At 57.7% G+C, this 20883-nt stretch overlaps 1 protein-coding gene across 3 annotated transcripts in view; it reads right to left on the bottom strand.

The window, feature by feature from the left end:
- Positions 1–20883, bottom strand: part of GNAO1 (G protein subunit alpha o1) — a 170337-nt gene that overhangs the window by 17437 nt on the left and 132017 nt on the right. For all 3 annotated transcript variants that reach the window (XM_007090181.3, XM_007090182.3, XM_007090180.3), the window contains exons 4-6: positions 7632–7792; positions 2185–2313; positions 830–959 (exon numbers count right to left, since the gene is read on the bottom strand). In XM_007090181.3, coding sequence (XP_007090243.1) covers positions 830–959; positions 2185–2313; positions 7632–7792 — 420 coding nt within the window. The remainder of the gene's footprint in view (positions 1–829; positions 960–2184; positions 2314–7631; positions 7793–20883) is intronic.

Genomic DNA, 20883 nt, shown 5'->3' with positions numbered 1-20883 from the left:
TGCAGACGGGCCCGCTGCTTGGTGGACAGTCCCAGGGACAATACAACCACCAAGCTCAATGCTGCTCTGCCAGAAACGGTTCCAAGTATTTCACGCGCGCTCTCATTCTCTCGCCAACGGCCCCCAACGTAGGTACTGTCGTTAACCCACTTTGACAGATAATAGTAACCGAGATGGGGCGGGGGGCGGGGGTGCAGCCTGAATTGGGCAGCGAACCAGGAACAGGCCCAGATCAGGCAGCACCCGTCTCCGTCTCCAGGTGAGGGCCTCCTTTTGAAGCCAGCCTGGTGTCCTCCGAGGCCCCAGACTGAGGGTGACGCACGGGTGACACAGGCAGGGACCGGGGCTGGCGTCCTCCAGCGGAGGGGCGCTGACCACCGTGCCGCATGCCCTGCCCTCCCCTTGCCAGCCCCGCACCTCTCTTGGCAGCGGCCCGGACAGCGCGTGGGGCAGGCTGTCGGGGCAAAGAGCAGCTATTTCTGTCGTACCTACGCTCTTGCTCGACTGCAACCTTGATTTCTTTTAGGATTTGCTTAATTTTGTTCTGACCCGACAGCCTCTGTGACTCTGCCGTGTTCACTGAAGAGGCACTAAGTGCCTGAGTCCCAGAGGCTGCAGAGATGTTGGTCATCAATCTGCACGCAGCCCCTGAGCTGGGGCGGGCTGCGGCCGCCCCTCCTGCGCTGGCGTCACGGGGCGTCTGCCCGGCCGCACAGTCGGGAGAGGGAGCGGCGGGCCCTGCCCCAGTGCCCCCGGGGCTCACCCCGCGGCAGAGTGCGACTGGGCCCCTCGGTGCCTCCACAGGCCGGGCGGGCCCGGGGCCACTCACCGTGGTCTCGTCTTCATGGAGCACCTGGTCATAGCCGCTGAGCGCGACACAGAAGATAATGGCTGTGACGTCCTCGAAGCAGTGGATCCACTTCTTGCGTTCAGATCGCTGGCCCCCGACGTCGAACAGCCTGGTGGGGAGACAGGGAAGCTGTCTGGGAGTGGTGGGCGGTGGGCCCCAGGCAGGTGTGCGGAGGCCTGGTCAAGCCCCGAGCCTGCCGAGAAACCCCACTTCAGGTGCTGACGGGCAGACCGTGGCCGTCGGTCCCGTGCCTGGGCTGTGCTCACATGCTGGGACTCAAGCGCCTGCCCTCGCACCTCGAGAACCGTACCGAGGGCTACGCCTCAGCCGCCCCCAGTAAAGGTCTCTGCGGGGCCCTCCTCTCAGGGCAACGTGCACATCCTGTTCCTGGCCTTCCGAGTGTGTCTGCTCACGTCTGTGGTCTGGGCACACTCCAAACCAGCCTGGGGGGAGTCAGGCAGGGGGGGACTGTCACCTGTTTTGTGGAGGGAAAGGAAGGCCACAAGGGGTTAAGTGCCCGCGGCCCTGGCGAGAGCTGGCACGGTAGGGCCGGGGTCTGACCCGGATGTGTCCACGGACATGGCCTCATCTCTGCTCTGTGCCACTCCTCCCTGGCAGATGGCTGCCTGCCGCTCCCCCTCCTGGCTTCTCCCTCTGCTCCACCGACACCCAGAAACCACATCTGGAAGGTAGGTGGGGGCAAGACAGGGACTTCCAGGCCTCAGTGCATGGAGGTGACCCCAGGTGGGGACACGACTCTCCGGGGGGGCCCAAGAAGTCCAGCCTCATGCCTCAGGCCTCTGTTCTGAGGTGCTCTGGGCTCCTGGACTTGAGTTGTGTTTTGTGCTTGGGGACAGCCTTGCTCTCAGGCCTCGGTGTCCCCCACATGTACTCGGAGACAGTGGGTCAGCTGATCTATGAGCGCCTTCTAGCTCTGAGGTAATCTGGGTCATCGGGTCTCATAGATTTTCTTACACTTACCCGTCATTCCCTCCCACTCCTCACAGGGAGGCCTTTGAGGGGCTACCCCCTCCTCAGAAGTCACCCAGGCACAAGACTACCGCCCTTTGTCTACTCAAATCCTCTGTTCCTTGGAGACTCACTCTAGAACGCTGCCTCTTCCAGGAAGCCTCCCTGTTCATCCTAGGCCCCGAACTTGGTAGAAAACAGACACACAGACAGGTCCCTTCTCATATCTACTGTCTGTCCCAACTGCAAAGCCCCCCGAGGCGGGGCGATAACTGGGTGTTCCAGACAAGACAAGGCGGAGAGGCTGGTGGCTCCCATCTGTCCCGGTGTCCTCGCCAGGGTTCGGGAGGCTCCCCGGGCCTCACCTGAAGTGGAGGTTCTTGAATGTGAAGTGGGTTTCCACGATGCCAGTGGTTTTGACCCTGGTTCGGAGGATATCCTGCTCGGTGGGCTGGTAGTCGGCGGCCCCGATCCGATCCAGGCTGTCCAGGTAGCTGGGGATGGCAACACACAGGGGCCCTGGAACAAGCCAGCCCGGCCCTGGCCAGCGCCCCCTGGGGGCCAACCATGGAAGCGATGGCGCGCCCCCCCCCCCCCCCCCCCCCCCGCCCCATCCAGGGGCCGGTGTTGGGGGCAGAGAGTGGGAGGTGCCCACGGAGGAGGGGAAGCTTACTTAAGTCCTGGCCTCACATTCTCAAAGAGCCTCTCACTGAGTCAAGGGCTGTGTGTGTAGTTCCAGATGCATTTAGAGAAGCTCAAACTCTTTTTCTTTTTTTTTAAAAAAAAAAAAAATTTTTTAACGTTTATTTATTTTTGAGACAGAGAGAGACAGAGCATGAACAGGAGAGGGGCAGAGAGAGAACGAGACACAGAATCTGAAACAGGCCCCAGGCTCTGAGCTGTCAGCACAGAGCCTGACGCGGGGCTCGAACTCACGGACCGTGAGATCATGACCTGAGCCGAAGTCGGACGCTTAACCGACCGAGCCACCCAGGCGCCCCTAGAGAAGCTCAAACTCTTACATGAGACCGTTTGTAGTGCTGTTTTGTCATGTCTTCCTCTTAAAATAATAGTGGCCAATAGTTACGTTCGACTCTTTACATTGTGATCGGGTTTCATCCTTAGTTTTCCTGAGTTCAATGTACCACTTTATCGATTAGAAAACCAACGGTCAACAAAGCCAAGTACCTTGCCCAGCCATGCGCCCGGGCTCGAAGGCAGACATCTAGCGCCAGGTCCACCTCTTAACAGTACTCTAGAGTGCTTCCGGAAGGCCCTCTGGGCATCCGCCCACCTTTCCACCCTTGCTCAGAGTCTACCGGGGCATCTGCCGCACCTTCCCATTGGTGCCCTTGGAAGGGAGGCTCAGAGGTCACACAGCTGGGCAGGGTGCTGGGCCTTGCGGACCGCGTCTTTGGCATCAGGGCTCTCTTTTCTATCACCACTCGCTCTGGAGACAGACCAGGCCTTTGCATTTTACCTGCCCAGGCCGAGCACCCAGAAGGGCTTTGGGGGTCTGTATGGGTCAGGCCTGAACCCAAAGTTGGGGTGGGAGCTGGAAAACCAGGAATGAGGGAGGTGAGCCAGGCCTGAAGGCCATTCAGTGACCCACAAGGCTGGCTGGGCCATCCACCCCTTGTGCTGGGGGAGAAGCACACTCAGCCCACAGGGGAGGAGCCCCGAGGGTCCAAGCCACAGGACGACGTGGGGTCCCGGGTTGCCAGTGGAAGGGGCTGTGCTTCATTAGCACCAGCCCTGGGACACGTGGGGACCAGCTCCTTGGCTTGAGGACGTTCATGGGGTGTCAGGGTGGGGCGGCTTCACCAATGAGGGTTTCTACTGGTAAACCAATAATCCAGGCCTACCTCAAATCCTTGTGAGGATTTTCCCTAAGGAAATAAAACCGAATGCTGGGTTCCTAGGCAGAGGAGGCATAAGCTGGAAGTCACGCTGCAAAAAGGAGACACTGCTAGGCTTTGAGCCTGGGTGTGCCTGACCCCAGATACTGTGCTCTTAAACAGGCCTCCAGGCCTCCTCTCCTCTGTGGACGGAGGGGAGCAGCGGCCGCAGAGCAGACCTGGAGGCTCTGGCTGCCTCATCGTATCCTTGCCGGGCCCATGGGGGCGTCTGGGCTCTGGGCTCAGCCTGGAGGAGCTCGTCCCAGCCCTTCCCAATCCTCTGGGCATGGCCCTCCCCCCACTCCCCTGGCCTCTGCTCAGGAGCCACGCTGGTTTTGAAATGACCCTCGTTCTGTTGTCTCCAGCTGGACACCAGGGCTGTGAGCCTCTAGTCTTGGCCCCCCCCCCCCCGCCCCAGCCGGGAAACCTCCTTTAGACAGAAAATCTGGCCCTCCGTCTCTGTGCTGGCCGAGCCTCGCCCAGGGAGATGGCCAAGGGAGAGGCCTGCTGTATACTCCACCTACCCATTGTCCCGGGTGCTGGGAGGAGACCACAAGCAAGACCAACACAGTCCTGCCTTCCTGGAGCCTACGTGTGTGTGCGTGCGCATGTGAGATAATTAACAGCTAAGTAAGGTGCAGAGCATATCAGGAGGAAAGACTCAGACGGCTGGTAAGGAGGAGGTCTGTGGAGGGCTGCTATCGGACAGAGGGTGGCTGGAGAAGGCAGGATGACACTGGAGTGGAGACCGAGGGAGCCGGCTTGTGCAGAGGCCGTCCTGCGGTGGAGGAGGAGCCTGGGACGCAGACACGGGACAGGGGTGGGGAGGTCGGAGGTGTGGCAGGAGAAGGGCTGTGGGACTGGAGTGGGGTGACGGAGGCAAGGGTGGGGCACGGCTGGTAGGCCCGTGAAGTGATTCTAGGCACCTCGGCTTTCACTCTGAGTAGGACAGGAAGCCTCTGGAAGGTTCTGATGCAGAGTGTTGGAATAATGGCTCTGGTGCCGTAAGGAGAGCAGATCGGGAGGGAGGAGTAGGGACACCTTTTGGGAGGTTGTTGAAGCTGTGCAGGGGAGAGAGGCTGTGGCAGGTCACACCACAGTGGCAGCTATGCAGGGGCCTGGGGGAGGGTGGGGTGTGGGACGCAGAGCCCATAAAAGCCGCCTCCTCGCGGTGTGACAAAGCTGCACTCGGTGGGAGGAAGAACAGAGGCAGAGCAGGTCTGGGGTGGTTGGGAGCCAGGAGTCAGTGGGCACGTATGAATTTGAGATGTGCTGAGGTGTCCAAATGGACACCGAGTAGGCTGAACTCGGGAGGGAGGGCTGGGCTGGTGACATAAATGAGATCTGTCCGGGTGTGTGAGGAATTCAGGGCGACGAGGCTGGAGATCACCCAGGCACTCTGCATAGACTGGAAGAGGTTCAAGGACTCCAGTGAGGGCACAGGCGGAGGGCGGGGAGGTGACAGAGAAAGGGTGGCAGGCAAGGAAGCCTGAGGCACCACCCCCTCCCTGGGGGCACCGTGAGGAGTGGGCTCCAGGAGGCAGTCAAGAGCCCGAGCAGTCTTAGCAGGGGTGTGGGAGCACAGCCTGAGGGGTGGGCTCCCGAGAGAGGCAGGAGAAAAAACAGTCCTAACCAAACCATGGAACTGGCTTGTACAGCCCCTGCTTGGACGGGTGCTCAGATTTCTGGGCTTCTGGGGCCTGTCTCAGGATCGGTCAGAGGCGCAAAGGGAGAGTCTGCTCTGTTCACAGAGGCCTGGGTGCAGGGAGACAGTGAGAGCCTGCACAGGAGCCTGGCCGCACCAGCCCTGGTATCCTCACCTGCAAGTGAGGTGACCGGGCTGGGGACCTAGTGACAGGCTCTGGGCCTTGGGGAGCCACTCACACCATCCCCCTGGAATTGTGCCCTGAGATGGCCCAGTGGGGCTCCCTCTCCCTCAGTCACAACAAACCCACTGTTAACTGTTTTCATATGTCGCACCCAGGATTCAGTCAGAAGAGGAGATCTGGCTGCTAAAACCACAACAGCAAAGCCACACCCTGGACCAGGAAGTGTTTAAGCCCTTCTGAACCTGACTGCTGTGGGTCCCTGCCCTTGCCTGCCCTGGGACCCTGTTCCAGAGACAAACACGCAGAGAGAAGGCTGATTTCCTCAGCTGACTTGGGGAGTTGACAAATACTGACTCAAGTTTCTTATTTAAAGTAATGAAAGTAACCACCAGAAGATCCACAAATAATGCCCTAACTAGCAAAACACTGGAAGCAGGGAAGAGACATGGAAGACAGGCAGGTTGGAGGGTCAGGTTTTCCTGGACAACACTGGGACAAAGAAATGGAAATAGTTAAAAGTTGGAGGGGGACAGGCTTGGGAGAATTTACTATTACTTTTATACCTCTCTATACTGTTAAACATTTTTTTTTTTTTTGCAATGAATTCATGTTACAATTCAATGGACAACAACTTAAGTGGAGAGCACAATTGAGGGCATCAAAGGGAGTGGGGGATGGGAAGTCCCTGGACTTGGGCCCAGCAGGGGCAGGGAAGGGGAGAAGGAAGCAGGACTCTCTCCCCACTGGAACGTCTTAGGAGGAAGACCCAGATCTATTGGAGGAGTGACCTGAGTGTGGACACAAACCCCTGGGCTCGCACCCTGGCCCACCGATGTGTCCCTGGGGGTTCATCCGGGCCTGGGGCCTGGGTCCCTACCACCTGGGGCTCACGGGGCCTAGCACTTACCCAGTAGACAGTCTAAGTGTGCAGAAATGGGAGATGCTTTGGCCTTACTCAAGTCCCTAGTTGGGCCAACAGATACGGCCCAATGTCCATCAGCAGCTGCCATTTTCTGGGCCCCAGCTTCTGCTATGTAGCAGGGTTTCTCAGTCTCAGCACTATTGACATTTGGGGCCAGATAATTCCTTGCTATGGAGGTCTGTCTTGTGCACCATAGGATGTTCAGCGGCATCCCTGGCCTCTGCCCACTAGATGCCAGGAACACCACCCTAGTCAGAACAATCAAGACTGTCCCCAGACATTGCCAAAGGTCTCCTGGGGGCAGAGTGGTCCTGGAAGAGCAGCAGGGGTGAGGATGGCTGAATCAGTTCAGTGTCGGAGCGCACACGGCCTAAGATCGTGGGTTTAAGCCCAGGGGCTCCCACTGACAACCTGGGCACAAGGCTGCAAAAGTGGGGTGTCGTCCCAACATCTCCAGGACAGAAGACATGTTCCCAACCAGTGTGGACCATTCCCAGGGGTGTGGAGCCTCCAATCTAGGGAACAAGGGCATGTAACCCCAGGGAAGCCTGAAGTGACAAAGCTGCTCTCACAGGAAGAGACCCCCCATCCCCACCCCACCAACCCTGCAGGCCACTTTCTCGGCCTCTCCTGTCTTCCCCTTCCAGCGCTCTCTGGCTGTCACTGAGCCTCCTCCCTCTCCTTCCCTTTCCTTCTCTCTTCTCTTCTCTAACACACTATTAAAGGATGTCTTCCATTATTTCCTTATTTTTAATTTTAAAGATAGAGGAATGGAAAGTTTGCCTCAAATGAAACAAAACGCCATCACGTAAATTATTTTCTGCCTCCATGGCTCTCGATTTGTACTTATGGGGTCCGGGCTTCTCCAGGGGGGAAAAATGGTCGTTCTCCTAAAGACCTTCCTTCTGGAGTGCCAAGCCCCGCCCTCTGGGAGCCCCGCGGTTAGCGGTCTCTTGTGTCCTCCACCTCCTTGGCCTCGTCCTCATCCAGGGGGTGGGAGAAGCCCTTTCCCACTCCTTCCTGACGCCTCTCCTGACACCCGAGACAGAACATCTCACGGCACTTCTGACCTCAGCCACGGATCCCCCCGGCCGCCGTCCCCGTCCCCTTCCACGCTCACATCGGCGCCCCGCTGGCGGCCTCCCCAGGCCCGAGACACTCACTATTTGGCGGAATCGTTGAGCTGATACTCCCGAGACCTGTTGAAGCATTCCTGGATTCCTGAGTCACCCCAGAGCCGCATCATGGCCGAGAGCAGTTCTGCGGAGAAGGGCTCGGTGTCTTCCATCCGACTCACCACATCACACACCATCTTGGCGTCGGCCTGTGAGGGGAGATGATGGTGGCTCTGAGGCTTCGGTGGGGCCAGAGCCCCGGCCGGGCACCTGCCGGGGCCCCGGGACAGCGGCTCAGCCCTCAGCCCGCTCAGGAGACGTGAGCCACCAGGCACAATCTGGACACAGTCCTGTGTCCGAGGCCCCTGGGGCTGGGGGGAGACCTCCGGAGGTCTCTCCGGAGAGTCGGAGGCTCTTGGAGAAGTCCCAGCACCTCACCATCCCCAGTACCTCGTGCACACATGTAGCACTTAACAGTTTACAAAGGACGCTACAGGGCACACTCCCTCTCTGCTCAGAATTTCACAAGCACCTCATGAAGGAGCGGCGGGAGACCGCGTTAAAGGGCCTGGGTCTTCACCCCTGCCCATGTGCATGCCCTTTGCCTGTGTCTTTGCGGTCCCTGCCCCCTGGAGGTAGAGCGGATTTCCTCTGTGCCTGACTGTGAGTGGCTGTGGGACAGGGTCCAGCCCTTCAGAGGCCTTGCGTGGTCCCACCTGTCCCGCTGGGCCTCCGCCCAGGCTCTCCTGGTCACTCCAGGAAGAGGATCAGGGACGCGCGGAGCACAGCTGAGCCGCCCTGGGGTCTCTGATCCCCAGCGGAAGCCCTGCCTCATGAAGGGAAAGAATTGCCATTGTAAGTGACTGAGTTAGGGAAAGTTTGTTAGTACTATTGTGTGGCAATAACTAGTCACGGTGTTACTATTCCCATTGTATAGGTCAGGAAACTGAGGGCCAGAGAGGGGAAGGCACTCGCCTATGCTCACAAGAGGAAAGTGCCAGAGCTGGGACTCAAGATCAGGAGTGTCCGACCCCAAGGCCAGCCTCCGTGAGGAGACCCACATGTGCCGAGAGCAGCTGCTGACTGACCGTGGCACCTCTGATGGCAGTCGGTGCCTGGCGCAGGGGGCACACCAAGGGTGACAGGCATTAACCAGAAAGGTCTGCGACAGAGCCTTGCTCGGATCACTTTCCTGACCCAACAGCGGGAGACAGACACCGTGTGGCCCCTCTGGCCCGCGATACCCCAGAGGGCTCTGAAGAACAACTCTGCCCCGTGGCTGCCGCCTGCCCCCGGTCCCTGGCTCTTCGCAGGTGCTGTAACGGCCTAGTGCTGGGCGGCATTCCGGCGGTGGGGAGAGAGGTGTGGCTGGGAGTGCAGGGCCAGGCGAGGAGTGGGCGTGGCCGCACGCTGGACCCCTCGTGTTCAGAAGCCCACAGTCCCTCGGGGCCCAGGCCAGCTTCCCGGGCAGGTCATGGGCCTAGGAAGGCAGGTGTGGGAAGCTGAGGCCAGGAGCGGATGAACGGGTGAACGGGGGCTGGCAGGCACAGGCCCTGCTCTGGGCCGGCTGTGTTCTTTCCTTGGGATTTTTCGGTAGGGCGAGCCTAAGGGGCTGCGCCCCCAGAGTCAGTGGTGTCACCAAGACCCGTGTCCCACTCGCGGAGAAGCCCCTAAGCATGAGGCTACCAGAAAGAAGCAGGAAGCCATGGTGTTCAGGCCCCCTCATCCTCTCCGCAGCCTGGCCCCTCATACATCCCAGGCCCCAGACAAGACGTAGAGCACTGACAGGGGCAGATCCAGGGAGCTGAGTGGGTGCAGGGCAGAGTGGGCCCCACTGTATGCATCAGCGCCCCTGGGACCCCTCTTCCAGCTGCCTTTCCCCCAGTTTCAGCGTGCACGGGCTGGAGCCCATGGTAAGGCTGAGCCCTTGCTGGGGGTTGGGAGTGGGGTGCCCCAGGCCTGCCATATCCTTGACCTCCTGGGTTCTCTGGCGTCGGGTTTTCTATTCATGGGCATGGTAATCATCACTAGCCCGTCACTCTACTCTCAAGTCCTTTCAACACCCAGTCCTCCGACTGAGCTAGAGGAAACACAGACTACTTCATCCGTGGCATGTGGTTCAAGAAGTGAGGGAAACTGCTGGAAATCTGCAGGTGTCCCTTGGGGTGGGAGAGACACAAAGGAAATGAGGTTAGCACCTGGGCACTGCGTGGCTGACAAAAGATTCTGCACAAAAGGTATGCGGGGCCAAAGCCTTCTGTGGAGACTTTCCAGAACTGAGCTATGTAGCGAGGTAGCTATTTATGTGTCAGAGGCCCGTCTACTGCAGAAGGTAGATGGGAAAGTTCCGGCGGCCGTCTACCCTGGGAAGCAAGCTACAGTTGGCCTGCAGGCTAGCAGGCCAGGCCAGGCCACAGTGCTCCCTAGGGTTCCCGTCCCAAAGACCCCAGGCTTAGGATTCCCGAGTCACCCACGGCGGACAAGGAGGGCTGCCCGCCAAGAGGGGCAGGACTGTGTTGGAGAGGCATCTCTGCAGCATCTGAGCCTCCCCTGGGACATCGACCTGGAAAGCTGGCCCTGGCGCCTGGGTGATGGGCACCCCGGGCAGGCAGTGACTCAGGCAGGGTGGGTGAGCAGGGGTGCTGCCTCCACCTGGGGCTAAAAAGAGGCCTATGAATCAGGGGCCAACACGCTGATGCTGCTCCCGAGTGCCTGGTGACCTTGGGAAATCTCGGTCTCCCTCAGCTCCCCGTGTGCCGTCTGTCCTATTTGTGGAATGCGGCTGGGGAACCTGGCCAGAGTGCTCCCAGCTTCCTCCGGTGGGCCTCACCTTCGTGGTTTCTGCCCGATCTGTGAGAAGGGAGTCAGGATGGGGTTGGGGGGGGAGGGGTGGGGGGTCAGACGAGACTCTGCTGGGTGAGAGACACCCTCTGATCTGAGTGCCTTGGAGCTGCACCCCGCGAGGTGTGGTCTATAAACCGCTCTGAACCCTCGGTTGCCCCACCCGTGTCCTGGAGTCTGGCAGCATAGGGCACAGCTCGGGGAAGGCTGGAACAGGTGGCATGCTGGGGGTTCTCCAGGGGATAGCCCAGGGTCTGGAGCCGTCGTCCCAGTTCCATCTCCTCCCCGAGGGGTGGTGGTCGGTGGGGGGGGGGGGTGTCCTGTGCTGGCAGCACCCTCGACCTGCCCTTGCTGTTTCTCCCCCCAGCTCAGCGTCTGGCCCCACCACTGGCCCAGCTCCTCAGACTCAGCCTAGGTGTCACGCTTGGTTCCGCTGCTGCCCTTCCACGTCCCGTGTCCCGCCGGCTTTTCCGGCAGAGCTGTTTTCAGTCAGACCACTTCTCCCCGTCTCCTCATGCACCCGTACCTCCCTGGGTCCCAGCAAGCACCGTCTTTCTCCTCCCAGCTGCCCTCAGTCCCCTCCCAAGCACTCCCTGCCTCCCTCTCCTCTCTCTGGTCTGTTCCTCACACGGCAGCCAGCAGGAGGCTGTTAGTTTCCTCCTGACATAAAGTCTCCCCTCAGAAAAAGAACCGAACGCACTGACATCCAAGTAAAAGTCTGCATTTCCTAACTTCGCTGGCAGCTCGGTGTGACCCAGTGACAAGTTCTACCCAATGAGACATAAACCAAAGGGGAGTGCCCTATTTATGTAAGTGTGTACGTATGTATGTATGTATTTATTATTTTAGAGAGAGAAAGCAAGCGAACAGGGATGAGGGACAGAGAGTGAGACAGACAGAATCCCAAGTAGGCTCCATGCTCAGAGAGCCTGACATAAGGCTTGATCCCAGGACCCAATCAAGAGTCGGTTGCTCAGCCGACTGAGCCACTGGGGCACCCCCAAGGATGTCCTTTTTAAAGGGAAGTTGTACCCTTTTCTCTCACTTCCTCCTTTCTGAAGCTGGAACTTAGATGTGATGGCTGGAGCTCTAGCAGCCAACTTGGATCGTGAAGACAAAGTCTATACCCTAGGGATAGTAGAACAGCGATATGAAAACAGCCTAGGTCCTTGATAACTCTGTAGGCACCCCATGCCTTCTGGATTTTCTTTTTTAATTTAAAATTAATTTATTACTGAGGCGCCTGGGTGGCTCGGTCAGTTAAGCATCCGACTTCGGCTCAGGTCATGATCTCACAGTTCGTTGGGTTGGACCCTCCGCGTTGGGTTCTGTGCTGACAGCTCAGAGCCTGGAGTCTGCTTCAGATTTTATGTCTCCCTCTCTCTCTCCCCCTCCGCTGTTTGCTCTCTCTCTCTCTCTCTCTCTCTCTCTCAAAGATAAATAAACATTAAAAAGTATATTAAAAAAATAAAATAAATTTATTACTAAAATCATTATTTTCCAGGGCTCAGATATTCACAATCAAACCTAATCCGAATGAGTACAATAGCTCTCCCTGTTGAGACTCTTTCACTGGGCTCTCATCAGGCCTAAATTCCAAACTCATTACCTTGGCTTCCAAGCCCCCACCCACCCCTGCGTTCCAATCTCCTCCCACCCTTCATGGGACTCTCTCATGGGGCTCCAAACACACAGCCCTTCTTTCTGCTGCCCAGGTAAACCGGGGTCATCCCACCTCACGGACCTGTGCCTGGGCTCCTCCCATCTCAAAGGTCACTTCCTCAGGAAAGCCCTCCTCGATGCCCCCAGGCGGAGTGTATTCCCACAGCGCACCGACCACACATGTCACAGCTGGTGTCACAGGTGCCTGTTCCTCAGGGCAGGGGGTTTCCTGATTTTTCACAGTACCCCAGGTCCCACACCGTACTTTGTACAGAGCTGGCGCTCAGCAACATTTGTGGAACGAACGGGCCCTTGGCATTTTATCGGGCACAGCCCCAATTTCTCACTCCCTCCTCTCTAAGTTCCCCAACTCTTCTCATCTCGTTGATTTCACCAATATTTATAGCTAATTTAATCATCACAGTAACTGCAGGTCGCCACCCCATTTAACAGATGGAGAGACGGAGGTTCTGAGGTGAGGGAATGGGCCCGAGCCCATGCAGCTAGTAAGTAGGACAGCTTGGAGCCAAGGTCAACCTTCTCTACTGGCTTCTAGTCAACAGCCTCTTTACCTGAGGCCCGAGCCGAGGACTGGCTCATCCCAGCCCAGCCCCCTGAACAAATGGGAAGGAGATGGGTAAGAAGGAAGGGTACAAAGGGTCAGGCTTGGAAGGGGAGGAGGGACCTTGCCAATTTGCTCTGGGGCACTGTGGAGGGTGCGAGGCTGGGCCTAGCCCTGTGGGTGCCAAGCCTAACAGCAATTAACGGAGCCAGGGAAGGCCCTTGTCCCTTTGTCTGCCTGTCTTCCGGGGCCCAGGGGATGGTGCTCACACTGGGCCCGACCTTCCCATCCAGGTCTCCTCCTGGGCCAGTAGCGGGAATGTTTTCCAGCACCTCTGCCTCTGCTATAGTCCCCACGGTGCTGTCACCTCTTGCCACAGAATGCCCGGCTGTCTAGGCAATAGGAAGTATGACAAACCACGCACGGGTCCTCAAGACAGACTCACCAGGTGGGACCTACAGAGTTGTACTCAGTGGAGAATGCTGAGGCTAACTTCTGTGGAAAGCACGTGCTGTGCTCTCGCCAGGCAGTGCGAGAGATGGTGGTGGCCAGCCTGGAGGTGGCAGCTCCCTGCCCCCTCCCTCGATCCCATTCTGCCGGACAGCTGCCCTCTCTACTGAGATGCCTTCCACCCCTCGTTTTCTGGTCCTAGAGCCCCAGCCTCCCTGAAGGAGAGACCGTCCCCTGACTCAGCCTGAGCAATTCGGGTGGAGCTGACTCTGTCCCCTGCTTCCAGCAGTGGACACATGGTCGGGGCCCGGCCAGTCATCCCGCTGGTCTCAGTGAATAGTTTGGGGTAGACAACGCATCCATATTTGTTCAATTAGACGACAATCAGTCTCACTGGCCCAACCAGCCCCAGGACATTTGTAGGAACTTTTAGGAAAGAGACACCTGACTATGGAGCCATCACTGAGGAAAGCAGAGCTGAGAGAGGGAGACACCCCGAGACCCGATAACCTGTCGGCACCTGGATCCAGCTGTGCCTGCAGTCACATATACCTCTGGCTTTCCAGTTACTTGAGTCAATCTCTTGATGTTTTTTTCTTTTTTTTCCAAATCCTGTCGAGGATGTATTTTGTTTGTCTGTTTTACTTATGCATTTGTACCCCCAAATAACCCTGACGATTCCACCTCCTGGTCTGCTGAGACCGTCAGGCCTACCTCCCATTACTGGGACCCATGCAGCTCCTCTGACCCCCCGCCTCTTAGGGCGTGGACCCCGCTCCGGGTGCAGTGCCTGCATACCGTCCTCGGTTTCCTGTGTGTGTGGCTGTAGGCGTGTGGTGGGCACCGGCCGCATGCTGGACACTAGAGGCAGGTTGGCGGGATTGTGGGAACGGCTCTGCAGGGAGTTTAATTAGGCCGTTCACGGACCTGCACGTCTGACAGCGCCCTGCACAGCCGAGTGCGAGGCAAGACATCCTGCACCGTGCGGCTCGGTCACACACCAGCCCGCCTGGCCCCCGACCACTAAATGCCTGTAGTGCCCCAACTGTCACCACTAACAGAAACGCCTCGCATATGTCCAAGAGGCATCGTGGCACCGCTTCCCTCAGGGTCACAGTGAGGGAGCCATCTGCCAGGCCCGGGCCAGGGAAGCAGGCCCCTGCCGCAGGGGTGAGGGAGCGGCCCCTCTCGCCACCGCTGCCCCCACTGGCCCAGGGTCCCGCTGCAGAGAGGGAGGGAGGGCTCCCCCCTGTGTGTGAGAGAGAGGCCATGACCGCCCAGCCGCCTCAGGTGCACGGGCCTGGGTGGGGTGGGCTGACAGTTGCTAAGTGTCCACAACGACCCCCCCCCCCCCCCCGCCCACCACTCTCCGCCTGCTAGGACTCCCTGGCTTAGTGCCCGGCTCTCATGCCACCCACCCCTCTGAGGGTCCCCTCTGGCCCCTCCCTCCCCAGGCTCCCGGCCCTGCTCCAGGCAGCCTTCTGGGGGCCTCGGCCACAGGCTTGGGAGCCCGTCTGGGCTTTAATCTTTCTGAGGCTCAAAGCCCTCACCTGAGAAATGGGCATTACAGAACCATTGTTTTCTTCACAGGGCTGTGTGACCAAATGGAAGGCACGAGCACAGAGATGAAACTGAGGGGTGCCGCTGCCCTACCCACCCCCCCCCCAAGCTGCTGGGGGGCCACAGAGAGACAAGGAGGCCAGCCTGCCTGCTCTTGTGATGCCCACGTGTGTGTGTGTGTGTGTGTGTGTCGTGTGTAATGGGGTCGAACATTCTGAGGCATGGCCAGATAGTGTGTTCAGCATGTGAATGTGGGTAAGGTACCATTCTGGGCACCTCAGGGTCAGGAGGCTCTGGAGAGGCTGTGCAGAAGATACCCGCGAGACTCTTTTTTACATCAATGCTTTTTTTTTTTTGTTTTTAAGAGAGAGGGCATGAGTGGGGTAGACGGGTAGAGGGGCAGAGGGAGAGGGAGAGAGGGAGGGAGAGAGACAGAGAGAGAGAGAGAGAGAGAGAGAGAGAGAATCTCAAGCAGGCCCCACTCTCAGTGCGGAGCTGGACACGGGGCTCAATCCCACGACCCTGGGATCATGACCTGAGCCGAGATCAAGAGTTAGATGCTCAAGCGACTGAGCCACCCAGGCGCCCCACCACATCAGTGATTTAAAAACAGCATTAACATGGTGTCTTGCTCATAATGCTGACATACAAATGGCCTGGAGCTGCTCTAGGTGGAGGCGAGGTACCGCTGGGACGCCCACAACTCTGGAGAACCCTCTTGGAAAACCGCATCCGTGAGCATCTGGAGAAAGGGGTGGGCAGGGAGGGGGGGCATGTGGAGACAGGGCCCAGGAGACTTCTCCATCGCCGGGTGGGGAGGGAAGCTCAGCACAGGATGCTTCCCAGAGGCGGGCTGCCTCGGGCCACTGCCGGGGAGCAAGCAGGGTGCCAGGGTGGTGCTGGGGCGGCTCTGCCCCTCAACTGAGAGTACACAGGGGTCCCTCACTGTGGTATACAGGCCAGAGGCCTCCCACGACAAGGTCTGTGCTGCTGGGGACTGGCCACGAATGTGCTTGGGAGGCAGCACCCGAGACCCAAAGGGACAATCCGGGCACTGTCCTTGCCATCAGTGGGACTGCACACTGGCGTCCAGGAGTGGGGGGCTCTACTTCCAGAAAACCATCTGCAATCAGCCAGCTGGTTCCAGGAGCCGGAACCGGTACTACAAGGAGGGGTGAGGGCTCCCAAGGTCATCGGGGCCTTTTCCACCTGCCACTCGCCCCCCCCCCCCCCACCCCTGGGGCTCCCAGCTGCCGGGCCCGAAGCCAGATCCCTGCACTGACTTCTCCTGCCCTTGCATCTCGCGCTCAACCCCCGCCAAGATGTGGCTGGTGCATGTCTGCGCTGTGCCACACTGGGGGGTGGCCGTGAGTGCTGACCACGGGAGGCTGGCGCCAGCCCAGCCGAGCCATTGAACGCACACCACACACTTCCATTCACCTGCCAGACACTGCCAGGCGCTTGAAGTGCTCAGGTGCATTCATCAGCCGAAACTGGGGCGGCTAACTGCACTTTTAATTTGATCCTTCGTTCTTCAAAACCTTTCCCTTCTCTTCAGGGCAGTGCGCGCTGTTCAATCAACAGCCGCAAAAAGGCTTGGAGCTACGGTACAATAAAAAGCCTCTGCCCTCACAGGCGATGGGATGCAAAGGATGTGGTGGGGAAGTGAACAGGACTTTTCAGTGAGGCGACCCAGGTTCACGTCCTGGCTCTGCAGCTTTCTAGCCCCGCGACCTTGGACAGCCCAATGGGACCTCTCTGAGCCTCTGTTCCCTGATTAGTTCCCACCTCCCAGGGCTGTCTGTGCAGATGAACCAGGCTAAGGATATGACACAGCTTTGCAACATAAAGAGCCCTGCAAATGTTCGTTATTGTAAGCAAAGATGAAGTCCCTCAGACACAAACAACAAGCTGACATAAAATAAGCCTGCTTTTGTACAAGACTTTTCAGGCAAGCATGATCCTCTTGATAACAATAATCATAGTAATTATAATAATAACCCCTTCCATTTGAGGAGCTGCTTTGGATCTTTCAGAGTTTTGCTCCATCTCCAATCTTCTAGGCCAAGCGAGGTGTGAGCACAGGCGTGTGCATGCACACACACGCAGTACTCCTTGAGTTGCAGGGAAAAGCCTCCACCTGATCCCGACCCGCCCGGTGCGCTGCAGTTGTCCTGGCTCCCGCCAGGGGGCAGGAGCACACAGGCCAATGGGAGTAGGAACCGGGGCGGACAGGGGAGCTCAAAAGACCAGGCAGGGCAGGGCCAGGAGCAGTGGGCGTCGCTGTCTTCCTGGGGCTGCTCACCCTGTTCCTTAAGGGGAAGAGGCACAGAGACCCCAGCTGCTGGAGGCCTGGCGGCCGCACTGCAATCCCAGCTGGCGGAGGGTGGTGGGCGGTGGGGGGGGCATTCTGGACACTCAGCAACTGTCAGCCCACCCCGCCCAGGCCCGTGCACCTGAGGCAGCTGGGCGGTCGTGCTCTCTCTCTCTCACACACAGGGGGGAGCCCTCCCTCCCTCTCTGCAGCGGGGCCCTGGGCCAGTGGGGGCGGCAGTGGTGAGAGGCGCCGCTCCCTCACCCCTGCGGCAGGGGCCCGCTTCCCTGGCCCGGGCCTGGCAGATGGCTCCCTCGCTGTGACCCTGAGGGAAGCGGTGCCACGATGCCTCTTAGACGTATGCGAGGCGTTTCTGTTAGTGGTGACAGTTGGGGCACTACAGGCATTTAGTGGTTGGGGCCAGGCATCCTTGGGGCTCTTTCTTCACTTGGGCTTAAGGGTCTTAGTAAGGCCTGTGCCCACAGCATGCTGTCATTCCCCTGGGAAGGGAACCTTCCTGGTTCCCCAGAAAGGTTTGCAGAACCAAGGATTTGATGGTTTCCAATCTTGCCTCCTTTCAAATTTGCCCATGCATGCATGCATCCATCCATCCATCCCTATACTACCTATCTGCGATGCCTACCCATCAACCATCATACATCCACCCACTCAAACACCCACCCATCCATTACATCATCTACCCTTGTTCATCCATTCACTCATGTCCACATCCACCCACCTGGCCCTTTGCCCCCCTTCTATCCTTCAACAGCACCTGTCTGTCCCTTAATTACTCACTGGTGTGCCCATTCCCTTCACTCTTCCTTGATCTATCAAGCCACCCACCCATTCATCCACCCATTCACTCATTTATCCATTGTACACCCACTAATGAGTGCAGTCTCAGTCTTTAGAACTTCCACGTTTGGCATAAAAAGAGCATACTGCTAGGGCGCCTGGGTGGCTCAGTTGGTTAAGCATCCAACTTCGGCTCAGGTCACGATCTAACAGTTTGTTGAGTTCGAGCCCTGAATTGGACTCCACACTGTCAGTACAGGGCCAGCTTTGGATCCTCTGTCCCCCTCACTCCCTGCCCCTCCCTTGCTTGTACCCACCTGCACACACACTCTCTCTCTCAAAAATAAATAAACATTAAAAAAAAAAAAAAAAGAACTGCCTGAATCTCATCAGCCTGTTAGATGGTGCCCCAAATACATCAGGGGAGAACTGCCCCCTTGGCTCTTCCTCCCTTTGCCCAGGGCCCCCATCTTTGTCAGGAGCCTAGAATCTTCAGAGATTTGTCCTAAGCTCTGCTGAGAACCTTCTCTGTTTGGGGCCCAGGCTGCCTCCCGTGAAGGTGGAGAAGGCTTGAGTTTTCTGAAGGATCATACTCTTTCCAGCCTCAAAACCTTTGGATCCTACAATTATTTAGAGGCAGCTCTTCCTGCTGGCTTACTATGTATCTTCAAGAACCGGGGCTCGTGAGGGTGACAGTGGCCTGAGTCCTCTGAGACCCCTTCACCGGTTCCAACATTGATGCCTAGAAGTTTCCACTCAGAAACCGTCTGTCAACCCCTGCAACTGGTATGGTTTCCTACCCCTGGCCCTGGCCCAAGTTAAGCAGAAGGAGCCAGTGCTAGTCCAGTGAGCGTCTCTTCACCACACGCTGGCCGAGCGTCTTCCCATGCTGAGCCCACGGCTGGGTGCTGGGGACACATCAGATAGCAGGATCTGGACCTTGCCCTGCCCAAGCCTGCAATCCAGTGGGGATATCAGACACATCCACTGAGTGCCTCCTGGCAGCCACCGAGTAAGGGCTGGGCCTTATAATGAAACTGGTGTGGGTGGGGAGATGGGAGAGGGGTATGTCTGGGAGCCAGGGGGTCAGCCAGGCCCAGAAGCAGGGCACAGCCCGGAGACTGGTCTTCTCTGGGCAGGGAATTAAAGGGGGGAAGGGCAGAGATCCTAATCAAAGGGTCCTAGAGGGCGTCAGATGGCCCCTCAGCCATTTGCAGGGCCTGAAGATGATGGTGGGGCTTGGAGGTCCATATAATGCTTAGATATTAAGCTGGGAACAGCCACCTTAGGGCTTCCACACAGACTCCATCTTGGTGGGGCTTGTGTCCTGAGCAGCTGTTTGAGTGTGAATGTGTGTACCTCCATAGAGGTGCCTAGGTCCCACGGTGGGGGCAGCTCTGATAGCCGGAGTCCCATGGAGCAAATGCCGATGTTCCCTGAGTGTGGGGCCTGGGGCACTCACTCTCTCCCTGTGCTTCCCTGGCTCCTGGCCCTCCTTAAGGAGCCCCTCCTCAGGGAGCATTAGCATTGTGCCCTGGGCTTTCAATGAGCGCCCCCCCCCCACCCCAACTCTCCCAGGCTCAGAAGAAGCTGCTTCATTTTGTCTATCTCCCAAGGCCACCCCGGCAGGACATCCAGTGCCAGGCTGGGTAAAGGGCAGGAGTCGGTCCACAGCTTCTGGGCAGGGCAGTGCTGAGGCCAAAGCAGAATGGGGTGAGGGCCTGTGGAGGAGGCCTGCCAGAGTGCAGATGGGTATGTTATGCAGGCGACTGGCAGAGTCAGGGGGAGGCAGGATAGAGGCTCGCCTGGGTCCTTGGGGAGCCATGGTATGTTTATGTCACCAAGGCCTCTGACCACCTCAGGTCCCCGAGGATGAAGTGGAGACTCCTGCTTGTCCAAAGCTCCAGTCACTACCCACCTTGGGACAGCCTTACATGGCACCATTTTCTATTAGTGCCTTTCTCTCCTTGGTGGGTCCAGACCTGCCAGTCCGTATCTCCTGGGAGTCTCTCCTAGACAGGAGTGCAGGGGGACAGGTGAACCACCAAGCAGGCACTGTTCAGTCAAAAATAAACTTTAAGGTGAACGGGACAGAAATTTCCAAACCTGTGATACCCTCACCCTCTGCCGCCTTTCTCCTGAGCACAATGTTCTAAGATAGGAGAAAAGAACTAAAAATGGAGAGGCTAAATTTCTAAGAAATGAACAAGGGCAGAATAAAATTACCCACACAGAGCTCAGTCAAAGGGAGAGAAAAAGTGATAATGGCCAACCTCATCTTTTCAGAACACGAAGTGACGAGGCGACGATGGTGAATAGTTTAATTAGAGCCGCCTGGGCCGGGAGATATTAGCAACACAATTATGGGAGAGGGAAGATGGAAGTCGGGCCACACACACATGGCAGCGGTTTTGGGGGGAGACGGGCAAGGCTGGAGGATGGCAGGTTTGGCTGACTGGTGCCTCTAGTCAGGCTTATGCATTACCACCCCTTCCTGTCTCCTTGCCCCCCCCACTGTCACCATCCACTAATGTGATCAGATACTGCTTTTGTTCAGTAACGGAGCGGATCACCCTGCTTCCAGGATCTCAGGGATATGGCATCAGAAGACTTGGCCCTGCCTCCAGCTAGCTCTGGGACCCTGGGCAAGCCTCGTCTCCTCTTAAGGTCTGAGGGTCCTTAAATGCATAAGGAAGGGGTTGGGTACAGGAATGGTTCCCCAAGGGTGGTCTGCACCCATGGGGGTCTCTGAGGCCCTTGCAGTGGGTCCACAAGATCAAAACTATTTTCATGATAATACTAGGATGCTATTTGCCTTGCTAACAGTGTTGTCTGCTTGCACTGATGCAGAAAAGCAGTAAGAGATAAGACCGCTAGCTCCTTATCAGGAAGCAGGGACACCAAATGGCACTAGCTGCCATTACATTCTTTGCCACCACGCATTCACATGGTGAATCACAGAAGATGCCACTTTTATTTAAGAATGTCCTTCCCACAGGTCTATGGTCAACTAATCTTCGACAAAGCAGGAAAGAATATGCAATGGGAAAAAAGACAGTCTGCTCTTGGTGTTGGGAATACTGGACAGCTACATGCAGAAGAATGAAACTGGA

This window comes from Panthera tigris, chromosome E2, assembly GCF_018350195.1.
Source record: "Panthera tigris isolate Pti1 chromosome E2, P.tigris_Pti1_mat1.1, whole genome shotgun sequence".
NCBI classification, from domain to species: domain Eukaryota; kingdom Metazoa; phylum Chordata; class Mammalia; order Carnivora; family Felidae; genus Panthera; species Panthera tigris.
Note: the sequence above shows the minus strand (reverse complement) of the source record. Positions and strands in the feature narration are given on the sequence as shown.